The 12,876-nt window shown below is 42.0% G+C and overlaps 1 protein-coding gene and 1 non-coding gene across 10 annotated transcripts; both read left to right on the top strand.

The window, feature by feature from the left end:
- Window positions 1–3,729: 3,729 nt before the first annotated feature.
- On the top strand, window positions 3,730–11,348 carry SLC25A3 (solute carrier family 25 member 3). Of its 9 annotated transcripts, none has more exons than XM_005571936.3 (8): window positions 3,730–3,781; window positions 4,059–4,219; window positions 5,525–5,649; window positions 7,869–8,048; window positions 8,543–8,724; window positions 9,656–9,828; window positions 10,811–10,921; window positions 11,008–11,348. In XM_005571936.3, the coding sequence occupies exons 2-8, from the start codon at window positions 4,063–4,065 to the stop codon at window positions 11,166–11,168; spliced, it is 1,089 nt and encodes a 362-aa protein (XP_005571993.1). In that variant the 5' UTR covers window positions 3,730–3,781; window positions 4,059–4,062; the 3' UTR covers window positions 11,169–11,348. The 9 variants fall into 9 exon arrangements, with proteins under 9 accessions (XP_005571993.1, XP_005571996.1, XP_045222580.1 ...); XM_005571939.4 differs by lacking the exon at window positions 5,525–5,649 and adding an exon at window positions 5,822–5,943; XM_045366645.2 differs by having other exon boundaries at window positions 4,063–4,219.
- On the top strand, window positions 9,339–9,584 carry LOC123567797 (small nucleolar RNA SNORA53). Its single transcript, XR_006690900.1, has one exon. It is a non-coding gene; the product is annotated as a small nucleolar RNA SNORA53 (small nucleolar RNA).
- Window positions 11,349–12,876: the final 1,528 nt, after the last annotated feature.

Here is a 12,876-nt window from a genome sequence, read left to right on the forward strand (position 1 = left end):
GAGCCCAATCTCTCTCGCCTACTGCAAAACCCTATTGCAGCTGTTCCTATATCTATCGTAATAGTCCTGAATAAAATCTGCCAACTGTCTTTAACAAGTGTCAGAATAATTGTTTTTATTAATAGTGTCCAAAAGCTTAGAGCGATTACAATGCTAGAATAGATTTATTATTTTAAGATATGCTCATCCACCTCCTAGTTATCTTAAGAGTCCAGAGGACAATCCCTTATCAAGGGCATGAGAAATACATTTGTAAGAAAAGCCCCAGCATTCTATGTGGTAGCCATTCACTGTAAACCAGGAATGATGATGGGAACTGCTATCATCAAACTGGGGCTCCCTAAATTCAATGAGATTCTGGGACGGAGGGTGATCTTTCTCACCAAAGACCAGTCAGGTATAGTTACTATAATGGACAAAGAAGCAATAGTCAGAATGGTTTGATCTGTAGAGATCTTTGGCATTGCCTAATGGATCGTGGTATCCTTAGAACTAAAATAAATAAGCAGCCTAATAAGTTAGTTATGTATAAGTGAAAAGACTCCTGATCCGGTGAACAGAGGTCTGATTTGAATCTCCACAGTGAAGAGTTATGGTCCTTCAGGCAATTTCCCTACTTGTGTCACTTGTGTCAGGTTAGAGGCCCAGAGCCTCTTGAATGTTAAGGAGGCCAAGCCCCTTGTTTTAGTCCATACCTGCTGCAACAACATCACCCACAGATGGATAAAAGGATTTTGTATACTCTTTTCGGTAGAATTAGCTTGCTCACAATTGTCCAAGGGACAGCTGCATCATGTTAGGTAGAAGCCTGATTTAGCTCTTTAGTTTTTTATCTGGAAGTTAAATATGATTACAAGAGGTGTTCATTGATGCTGTGTTGACAACAGATAGACTCTGGTACTTTTTTTGTTGCTGTTGTTATTTAGTTTTTATTTCATAATCATAAATTTAACTCTGCAATCTAGCTAGGTATGGAAGGGAACAAGGAAAACATAGAACTCAAAGGGAACTGCAGCGAGAGCACAAAGATTCTAGGATACTGCGGGCAAATGGGGTCGGGGGGTGGTGCTCTTCTGAGCTACAGAAGGAATGGTCTGGGGTTTAAGATAAAACACAAGTCAAACTTATTAGAGTTGTCCACAGTCAGCAATGGTGATCTTCTTGCTGGTCTTGCCATCCTGGACCCAAAGGACTCCATGGCCTCCACAATCTTCATGCCTTCTTTCACCTTGCCAAAGACCACACGCTTACCATCCAATCACTCAGTCTTGGCAGTACAGATAAAAAATTGGGAACCGTTTGTGTTGGGTCTAGCATTTGCCATGCATAACATGCCAGGACCTGTATGCTTCAGGATGAAGTTCTTGTCATCAAATTTCTCCCCAAAGATGGACTTGCCACCAGTGCCATCATGGCGTGTATAGTCACCACCCTGACACATAAACCCTGGAACAATTTTGTGAAAGCAGGAACCCTTATAGCCAAATCCTGTCTCTCCACTGCTCAAAGCATAGCATGAAAGTTTCCTGCTGTCTTTGGAAACTTGTCTGCAAACAGCTCAAAGGAGACGTGGTCCAAGGGCTCGCTGTCAAAGAACACAGCGGGGTTGACCATGGCTGATAGTACAGGGCTCCTGGCGGCAGCGGTGTCTGCAAAGCCCGGTGGTGCTTTTTTACTGTGTCAATTTAGCTAGGCTAGAACCATATTTCTTAGATTCCTTTCCCTGCATAGTTTTGGGTTAGAGTTAGCTATAAGAGAAATTTGTGCAGTTTGCAAGGCAAAAGTGGAGCAACAGTCATTACATTCTGAAGGTCGCTAGCTGCTACATGGCGTAGGAGTTGGGCCTGCAGCTCCTTCAGTTACCACTGGATCTTCTAGATCAACTTCTCTGCGTTCTGGGCCACAAGCATGTGCAGCCCCACGGTGAAGGGTACCAGTTGATCCAGCTGAAAAAATGTGCGGCAAAGGGCAGTATTATCCGGTGCTGGGGGAAGGGAATAGGAAGATTCACCACAGTCATATATTTTTACATGATATTTGATTTTTTTCATGACAAAAGATTTTTAAATTAGAAAAGCACTATAAAGTTGAATTAACCAAAAAATAGACAAAGAAAGTCCAGACCCTTCACTGACTGCCTATCTATATAAGATTAGACTCCTCAGTCTGGTATGTGAGGCCCTGGACAATCAGGTGCTAGTGTACTTTTTTAACTTTATCTGTCACTACTTCCCTTCCTGTGCCCTCCACTCTGGAATTCTTCCTGGGACTTTAGTTGAGCCAGAAGGGCTGGCTCTGGGATAGTGTTGCTAAGAGAGTGCCATGATGCTGCAGCCTCAGAGCTGACTTTTTTTAGGGAACATCTTCTGTAGACTTTTAGACATTATCTCATTGAGTTCTCATAGACTTTGCAAGGTAAGTATTACTCCAGTCCAGAACCAGCCACCTAATTTTCAGGGTCCGGTGCAAACTAAAAAATGTGTGGCCCCTTGTTCATACATATATTAAGAATTTCAAGCCAGGCATGGTGGCTCAGGCCTGTAATCCCAGCACATTGGGAGGCCGAGGTGGGTGGATCACCTGAGGTCAGGAGTTCGAGACCAGACTAGCCAACATGATGAAATCCCGTCTCTGCAAAAAATACAAAAATTAGCCAAGCGTGGTCGTGCACGCCTGTAGTCCCAGCTACTCCAGAGGCCGAGGCAGGAGAATAGGGTGAACCTGGGAGGCAGAGCTTGCAGTGAGCCGAGATCACGTCACTGCACTTCAGCCTGGGTGACAGAGTGAAACTCCGTCTCAAAAAAAAAACAAAAAGAAAAGAAAAATTTCAAAATCAGCAGAGCATTAAACTAAGTGTAAGGCCATGTGTGATTGTACCAGTGTGAACCTGTGAGGCCAGTCCCACCCCAATCTTACATCTAAGGAACAGGTTCACAGAGATGAAGTAAATTCCCAAGGTTACTTTGTCAAGAGCTGGGAAAATATAAGAGCCAGAAGTCTAACAGGTTGAATCCCTATTAAACTCTCCCCAACTAAACTACGCCCCTCCCTGTTGAGCTGAATCTAATGAAAGCTTCCTAAATGTTTTAACCAGACACACGCACAATCTGCTATCAGTCACTTTCACTAGTTCATCGCTGTAACACCTCAGGTGTTCAATGTTTCAACGTGTTCTATAGATTATTGTGATAACGCGGCAAGCTGTCGTAAGACTTCTTGCTGCACATTTCTTTTTTAAAATATTCTCCAGAAGTCTGATGAAAAATGCAGACATACCTATATTTAATGTCAATGGATGGAACTTATTTTAAAAAGTACTGTAATGGCAGAAGTTGTGACACATAATACTGCAGTGATGTTCTCTAACTCCAACACCTAAATATATCATCAAGCATTCATGTTTTGTTTTTTAAGTGACTACTAGATACTGTGATTCACTTAAGTGAAGCGAACTGAAGCCTGTGGTCAAGAAGAGACACCTGAAGGTGAAGGGACAAAGCGAGCAGGTTAATATCCCGAACCCGACCCCTCTCAAAAAATATACAGCCGGAACGCGCGTCTGCGCAGAACGAATCCTCCTGCGCACACGCCGGGCCGGAAGAGCAGGAGTGGGCAGGGGCGGGGATAAGGTTGCTAGGAGAACGCGATGACGCTACGGGCTCGGAGCTCTTCTCCACCAATGGGCGACGCATGCTTGCAGTGACGCGCTGTGTGCGTCACGCCGACGACGCGCGAAGGGCACACATCTTAGGGCTGGGAGGACGTTCGGCCTCTGTGAGCGGTAACCTTTCCAAGGGAGTGGTTGGGTGATCGCCATCTTAGGGAGTGAGTGTGACCGGGCCTTCCCCTGTGGCGGGTGTGGGGAGCGGAGCCCAGAGACCCTGTGGGGCCGCTGCTTTGGCGGTGGGCCCAGCCGGGAGCAGCCTCCTTCGAAGGCCGCCGTGACCTCTTCAAGGGCGCGCAGGCGGGAAGGAAAAGGCCCGGTTGGGGTTCCAGGGCGCCGGTAACATTAACCGGCGCCTTGCCTGCCATCTCACCGCCGCTCCCTCTTCCCCTAGAAAGATGTTCTCGTCCGTGGCGCACCTGGCGCGGGCGAACCCCTTCAACACGCCACATCTGCAGTTGCTGCACGATGGCCTCGGGGACCTCCGCAGCAACCCACCCGGGCCCACTGGCCAGCCCCGCCGCCCTCGCAACCTGGCAGCCGCCGCCGTGGAAGGTGAGATCAGACCTTGCCTGATACAGTCGTGGTCTATTCGTGGTCTGCCCAGCGTTTGAGGCCTGGACCCGGCTTGGAGGACAGGGAAGGACGAGTCCAGCCCGCTGCACCGTAGGACGGCGCCCAGTTGCTTGCCCTGGGATATCGTCTTTTTCCACCCTAGGCGGGTGTCAGATCCTTGGCCCTCCCTCAAGGGCGTGGAAGGGCTGAGGCCCTGTGTCCCTTCGTGACCTCCATGTCCCCGAGGGAAAAAAGGCCGCGACTAGCTCCTTATCTTCTCTGCCGTGAGCCCGCTTGGTCAGCCAACTAAGTATTGGGTAAAGTCTCTTCCCCAAACTACTGACCACCCACAGTTCTACTAACTGTATCACCTGTCCTTTGATTTGCCCTTAGTTTTCTTGAACAGTCCTTTCCTAAGTTTTATATTCGTCGACGCCAGGTCCGTCATTTTAGCACTTAATTATATATGAGATAACTGGATCTCCTGTTTTCATGCGACTGGAGGAGGCAGCTTGCAGCACTACATAGGCAATAAAAAGGAGATAATTGGTGGGCATCCCTTTGGTGTGATTATCTCTTGCGATTCTTTGTGGTTGGGCCCAGCTTTAACTTGGTTGTGTGTGTTTTAAATCCTAGTGAAGTGTGTACATACAGAGAAACCTGAAAATCGAATTGTAGGAGTCCTGAGAATGTTATCTACCTTATGCCTGTAAAATCGAAAGATTTTTTTCTTTAAATCACTCATGTGCTTCTGTTATGTCTTTAGTATGGATAAAGAATCCTTACTTACACTATCTGTCATTCAGTTTAAAATTAAAGCTAACATTATTTGTGTATTAAATGTATATGACTGCAGGAATTTATGTGTATCTGTTTTTATGTTATAGGAGTTCATAAGTGGGGATAGTATTGGTTAGTGGCTAGGATAAACTTTGAAGTTGTTTGCAAGCCTTTTACACGTCGGGTGATCTTTCTGAGTTTCATTTGTACTCTGAAGTGTGCTCTTACCAGTGGTTAATAATTTGAAGTTTGACTTTAATTGTAAAAGCCGTTAATGTAGAAAACTTTTTAAAAAATGAATATGGCAGAATCCAAGCTGTTAATAGTATCAGATACAGAACCCTCATAATTTTTAAATGATCTGATTTTGGCAGTGAATTTTTTTTTAAGCCACTTAATTGGCCAAAGCTATTCAGCTGTGATAATACTATTTTAACAGGGAAACAGTTTTCTTTCATTCCAGTGGCCTTAGTCATCTCTGAAGAAATACTTACTTCATTTTTTTTTTTTTTTCCAATCAAACAGAGCAGTATAGCTGTGACTATGGATCTGGCAGATTCTTTATCCTTTGTGGACTTGGAGGAATTATTAGCTGTGGCACAACACATACAGCATTGGTTCCTCTAGATCTGGTTAAATGCAGAATGCAGGTTTGTTTTGCATGCTGGACTAGAGCATATTGAAGCATGACTGACTGTTAAGTTATAAGATATAGTCATCTACTAACAAGCTGTGTGGAAACCTAACTGTCCAGGAGGTAAGTTTATGACCAGTAACATGAGTTTTATATTAAAATGCATGGTGTGTCTTCTCTTACTACAGAGTACAGTTGTGAATTTGGCTCCGCGAAGTATTATGCACTGTGTGGCTTTGGTGGGGTCTTAAGTTGTGGTCTGACACACACTGCTGTCGTTCCCCTGGATTTAGTGAAATGCCGTATGCAGGTTTGTATTGAGATGACAACATTGAAAGTATCTTTCATGTGACTTAACTTTAAATAAAATCTTAAAGCGCTTCCCAAATGAGAATTTGAAGACATCACAACTGCTAGAAACTTCAGTAGGAAACCAAACTAAAATTTCTTTAAATCGTGGGCTTTATTTTAACTAGTGTTTTAAATCCAATAAATGCCTCTATTGTTGGAGTAAATTATTCACTCTTAGACTCTGGCTGTAGATGGCTCTTTGCTGCTGCTCTTCACTTTCTGGCCAGAGTTCTTCAAGCTTACTTGTGCCCCAAATAGTCGTTTTATAAGCACCTGTGTGTTGGAGTGGGTAAACAAGTCTGTGTATTATGTGAGGTAACGATGTCCTTTATCTACTAATAAGACCAAGGCAAAGAGCACATGTAGATTTATTTAAAATGCTCTAATGCCTTAGTATGAAAATTTTGTCAGATTAGCCTTTTGTATATTTACATAACATTTTAAAATAATTTCAATATCTTTTAATTAAGATTATTGAAACAAAAACAAGACATCAAAAATTTATTTGTTCCAAACAGGATTAGAAGTCTATTTACCTAAAAGAGAAATGAATTTGAAATATTAGGAGGGAGAGGAAGGTGATGTATACCACCCCTTCTAGTACTGGCAGAAATAGTGAGATAAGCTTTTTTTCCCCCACATTAGTTAATATAATGGATATGAAATGTACTTTTGCTAAAACATGTTATGCATGTCTCTTGAAGTGAATTTAGTTTATGTGCTTTTTTTTTTAACTTGGGTTTAGTTTGTTTAGTGTTCACAAAACTTTATGCTATAAGCTACTTAAAGAACTAGCATATGTTAGGAATACAGATATATCTATTATCTAGACAGTAGCTTTTAAAAAGTAGGAGATGGGCCAGGCATGGTTGCCCACGTCTGGAATGCCAGCACTTTGGGTGGCTGAAGCGGGTGGGTCACTTGAGGTCAGGAGTTTGAGATCAGAACTCAATCTAGCCAACATGGTGAAACCCCGTCTCTACTAAAAATACAGAAATTAGCTGGGCATGGTGGCGTGCCTGTAGTTGCAGCTACTAGTCACAGCTACCCGGGAGGCTGAGGCAGGAGAATCGCTTGAACCTGGGAGGTAGAGGTTGCAGTGAGCTGAGATCACACCATGACACTCCATCCTGGGCTACAAAGCAAGACAAAAAAAAAAAATAGTAGTAGGAGTTGGGCGGTAAGAAATCTCTTAAGAATCAGCTTTGTTATGTATTTTTGTGGAAATTTTACCCTCTTAACTATCACTCCAAGACTTAAGTTTAACACAGAAAGCTAGACCTTAATGTACAAAAGTTTCTGTTTATAAAAGTAATCAAATGAACGATAATAAACAGTTATAAGCATAAACTAATAAAAGTTATGTGAATGTAGTTCCTCACTCAAAATATCTTAATATGACCGTGGATAACTGAAGCCACAGAAAATGAACCCTTGGATAAGGGAGAGCTACTGTATTTTTTATTTTTTTGAGATGGAGTCTTGCTCTGCTGCTCAGGCTGGAGTGTAGTGGTACGATCGTGGCTCACTGCAACCTCTGCCTCCCAGGCTCAAGTGATGCTTCTGTGTCAGCCTCCCGAGTAGCTGGGATTACAGGCACACGCTGCCATGCCCCACTACTTTTTTGTATTTCAGTAGAGATGGGGTTTCACTGTGTTGCCCAGGCTGGTCTCGAACTCTTGAGCTCAGGTAATCCACCTGCCTTGGCCTCCCAAAGTGGTGGAATTACAGGCGTGAGCCAACGCGCCTGGCAGGAACTAATGTATTTACCTTTTGTGTAGTTGCTGAAGTTTATTATGGAACCCAAACAAAAATAATCATGAGATTAAATTTTTACGTTAACTGTTTGGTGCATTTAATTTTTTTTTCTTGTTTTAAATAAAGGTGGACCCCCAAAAGTACAAGGGCATATTTAATGGATTCTCAGTTACACTTAAAGAGGATGGTGTTCGTGGTTTGGCTAAAGGATGGGCTCCGACTTTCATTGGCTACTCCATGCAGGGACTCTGCAAGTTTGGCTTTTATGAAGTCTTTAAAGTCTTGTATAGCAACATGCTTGGAGAGGTATGTAATTAACTTTGAAATTGAACGTTCCGAGTGTTTAAGACCAAAAAGGTTCTTAGATTTTTCTGTCCTGCCTTATTTTAGCACTGAAGAAAATGGTCCTACAAAGTGAGCAACATGTCTTAAATCATAAGCCTGTGTCAGCAGAGACAGGTTGAGAAATAAAATGTATTTCATTAAGTTACAATTCTCCTTTTAATATACTATCTTGTTTTCTAAGTAAGTTGGATTTTGAGTTTTTTAGAGAAGGGCTCTGGGACTCCTTTGCGTAGTTCCAGGGCTAACTGTACGTGACATCTAGATATTTTTTAAACATTCACATTGTTCACATAGTTACGTATTTTGTTAATGAGGTTATGAGAGACCACATATATATTACATATCTTGTGTTACTTTATAAAATATCTGAAGCTTAGTTGTTTCCTGGAACTGTCACTTCAGTTGAATACCAACACAACAGCAATTCACGTCCTTCCTTGTGTTTTGGATTTTAGGAGAATACTTATCTCTGGCGCACATCACTATATTTGGCTGCCTCTGCCAGTGCTGAATTCTTTGCTGACATTGCCCTGGCTCCTATGGAAGCTGCTAAGGTTCGAATTCAAACCCAGCCAGGTTATGCCAACACTTTGAGGGATGCAGCTCCCAAAATGTATAAGGAAGAAGGCCTAAAAGCGTAAGTAAACACTTAAAAATTTATATTATGAAAGTACTTATTTTAAGTGAACTTCATTTTTTTTGAGACAGAGTTTTGCCCTTGTTGTCCAGGCTGGAGTGCAGTGGCACTGTCTGGGCTCACCGCAACCTCTGCCCCCCAGATTCAAGTGATGCTCCTGCCTCAGCCTCCTGAATAGCTAGGATTACAGGCATGCACCACCACGCCTGGCTAATTTTAGAGACTCCATGTTGGTCAGGTTGATGTCAAACTCCTGACCTCAGGTGATCCACCCACTTCGGCCTCCCAAAGTACTGGGATTACAGGCGTGAGCCACTGCGTCCAGCTGTGAACTTCATTTTTTAGTATTAAGTCTACCAGACTTTTTAAAAAGACTATTATAACATTTAATGTCTATTTACCTGTATTAGAACATAAACTTGAGAGGTAAAGATAAGTTAATACATGGTTTGACCCCTGGACTGGGTTTTTTTTTTTTTTTCCCCCCTAAAGTAAGGACCATTTGTCATTCTGCAAATGACTTGATATTTGGCCTAAACATTTACTATTAACTTTTAGGGAGGGCTTGTTAGTATCCTTGTGATCTATTCACAGTTAAGAATTTCCATGACTACAACATGCTTCCTTAGATCCACCTTTGTGGATGAATCTTGAACTGAGTTCCACTTGTAAACTTCTTGTTTCTTGTGGTTCCAGTCAAAGAAACATCCAGCAACTTTTTTGGTTGTATAGTCAAAGGTGCTTGAGTCATTGGCATGTAAGAGAAATATACCTGCATGTTAGTCTAACGTTCTGATAGAAATGACATGCATTTTTGCTGCCATTTGTTACTATCAGGACTCGACTCGTGTGCGGACACTTGTGTTAATAATGACAATCTCTGATAGATGAGTATATGCAACTCTGTAAAACAAGTCTCTTGATTTCCTAGATTCTACAAGGGGGTTGCTCCTCTCTGGATGAGACAAATACCATACACCATGATGAAGTTCGCCTGCTTTGAACGTACTGTTGAAGCACTGTACAAGTTTGTGGTTCCTAAGCCCCGCAGTGAATGTTCAAAGCCAGAGCAGCTGGTTGTAACATTTATAGCAGGTTACATAGGTATGAATTACTTAGAACACACTTGTCTGAAATTATGAACAAATAATCATTTCCATTATTGGCGTTTTTTGAGAGGGAAAAGTATTCCAAAGGTTATAAAGCAGTGTTTTTGTTTTCTTGTTTTCCCTGAGGCATAGTCTTGCTCTGTTGCCCAGGCTGGAGTGCAGTGGCGTGATCATACCTCACTGCAACCTCCTCTTCCTAGGTTCAAGTGATTCTCCTGCCTCAGCCTCCCAAGTAGCTGGGACAGGCATGCACTGCCACGCCCAGCTCATTTTTTGTATTTTTGTTTTTGTTTTTTGTTTTTTTTTTGAGACGGAGTTTTACCCTTGTTGCCCAGGCTGGAGTGCAATGGCGCAATCTCGGCTCACTGCAACCTCTGCCTCCCAGGTTCAAACGATTCTCCTGTCTCAGCCTCCTGAGTAGCTGGGATTACAGGCGTCCGCCACTATACCCGGCTAATTTTTGGTATTTTTAGTAGAGACAGGGTTTCACCGTGTTGGCCAGGCTGGTCTTGAACTCCTGACCTCTAGTGATCCACCCACCTCGACCTCTTAAAGTGCTGGGATTACAGGCGTGAGCTGCTGTGCCCGGCCTATAAAGCAGTTTTATCTTCCTGTAACATTTTATATGCTTTTTAGGATTCATAAATACTTGCTAACTAGTTCCTAAAAGGGTCGTTTTATGGGATATCATTATTAGGCTTGGGAATGTATTGATCTTACTGTTGCACCATTTTTTTTGTTGTTGTTTAGGTTATTAAGAATTTTATACAGAAAGTGTTGAATAAAATCTGAAAAACTTAAATGATTGTTCTGTTTTATATCGGATAGACAGTTTGATAACTGTACCTGTCTCACCCTGAGTCTGATTTTTATTTTAGAACTAGAAAAATATTATTTTAAAGTCATAAAAATGATTATTGGCTATGTGAAGTTTTATTTTTAACCGGCACTGTATGGGATCCTTTATTTTTTTTCAGCTGGAGTCTTTTGTGCAATTGTTTCTCACCCTGCTGATTCTGTGGTATCTGTGTTGAATAAAGAAAAAGGTAGCAGTGCTTCTCAGGTCCTCAAGAGACTTGGATTTAAAGGTAGGATGATGTTTTTTTCTTGAAAGAAAGAACAACAGTTTTGGATATGTTGCATTTTTTTCATTTGCGTTTCCTGTTTGAACCAGGTGTATGGAAGGGACTGTTTGCCCGTATCATCATGATTGGTACTCTGACTGCACTACAGTGGTTTATCTATGATTCCGTGAAGGTCTACTTCAGGCTCCCTCGCCCTCCTCCACCGGAGATGCCAGAGTCTCTGAAGAAGAAGCTTGGGTTAACTCAATAGATAGATCAAAGCAAATGTGGACTGAATCTGCTTGTTGATCAGTGTTGAAGAAAGTGCAAAAGGAACTTTTATATATTTGACAGTCTAGGAAATTGTCTATTCCTGGTATAATTACTGTAGTACTCTTGCTTAAGGCAAGAGTTTCAAATTTACTGTCGAAATAAACCCAACTCTTCATGATTTGCCTGTGACTTATTTTAAAAACTTAAAAAAAAAAAAAGATTTAGCTTTAAAATAGTTGGAAAGAATGAAGTATAAGTTAAGGAAAAAAGACAAAACTGACCATTGTTGGTTGAATATTCCAGTTGGTATTCACAAATTGTCATATGTCTCAAGTTTTATCACACAAAGTTCCTGTATTTTTAGGGAAACAGACTTTAGATTTCTAAAAACTTGATTTAATTATAGTTAAATATGTATAGTCATTTGTGGTTATTTTGGCAAGGAAATGTCAGTGTATACTTAAATTTTTGCAGCATGTACTAAACTTTTTTTTTATGTTGATGAGTTTGCTAATCCTTATTTGTAAGACAAGGTAACCCAAGTTAGGCTGATTCTTGGAATGATAGTAAAGGACCAAAGTGATTGACAGCTGAAAATGATTTTCAGGTACCCTAATTCTCTTCACACAGATCTGACTTTTTTTTTTTTGAGACGGAGTTTCACTCTTGTTGCCCAGACTAGAGTGCAGTGGCGCAATCTCGCCTCACTGCAACCTCTGCCTCCCAGGTTCAAGCGATTGTTCTGCCTCAGCCTCCTGAGTAGCTGGGATTTCAGGCATGCGCCACCACGCTCAGCTAATTTTGTATTTTTAGTAGAGGCGGGGTTTCCCTGTGTTGGTCAGGCTGGTCTCTGACTTCCAACCTCAGGTGATCCGCCCGCCTCAGCCTCCCAAAGTGCTGGGATTATAGGCGTGAGCCACCGCGCCTAGCTCTGACTCTAAATTACAGAAAATTAAACTATTTCAGTCTGGTATTTTAAGAGGTACTGCTTGACAGCTGAACTACATGAATGCCACTGGGCAAAAAGCATTCTATCATACTCAGATATGAGATAGATTGTAGTTTTAAGCCCATTTTTAAAGAGCTTCTAGAAAGTGAATGAGTTTTTGTGTTTAGATTCCCCTTCAGTTTGGTTAGGAAGTATAAAAGTTCAATCTTTTGTAATGACAGCCCACCACTGGGAAAAAACCCAAAAACCTAGTGTAATATATAACATGCTGTTTTTCAAACACTGCATTTTACCTAAAGTTGTTATGCGTAATACATGGGTGGGGTTAACAATCCCTACATAAAGCATACAGATGGCCTGGAGAGAAAAACTTTTTCAGAGATTGGAGAGAAATGTTACTACAAACTCATAGTAAGATCAGAGAACTCAATTTAGAAGCCAGTGCAACTAGTTGCATGTTAACTTCTTTATATCATCATTGCCTGAACTTGTTAAAGATTCACCATTTTACCTGTCCTGCAGGAAAAAAGGAAGAGTTGTAGGTAGACATTTGGACTAAACTTTAAAAAGATAAGAGTAGGGGCTGGGCGCGGTGACTCAAGCCTGTAATCCCAGCACTTTGGGAGGCTGAGACGGGCGGATCACGAGGTCAGGAGGAGATCAAGACCATCCTGGCTAACACGGTGAAACCCCGTCTCTACTAAAAAAAATACAAAAAACTAGCCGGGCGAGGTGGCGGGCGCCTGTAGTCCCAGCT

The sequence above is a fragment of the Macaca fascicularis genome, chromosome 11, assembly GCF_037993035.2.
Source record: "Macaca fascicularis isolate 582-1 chromosome 11, T2T-MFA8v1.1".
NCBI lineage: Eukaryota > Metazoa > Chordata > Mammalia > Primates > Cercopithecidae > Macaca > Macaca fascicularis.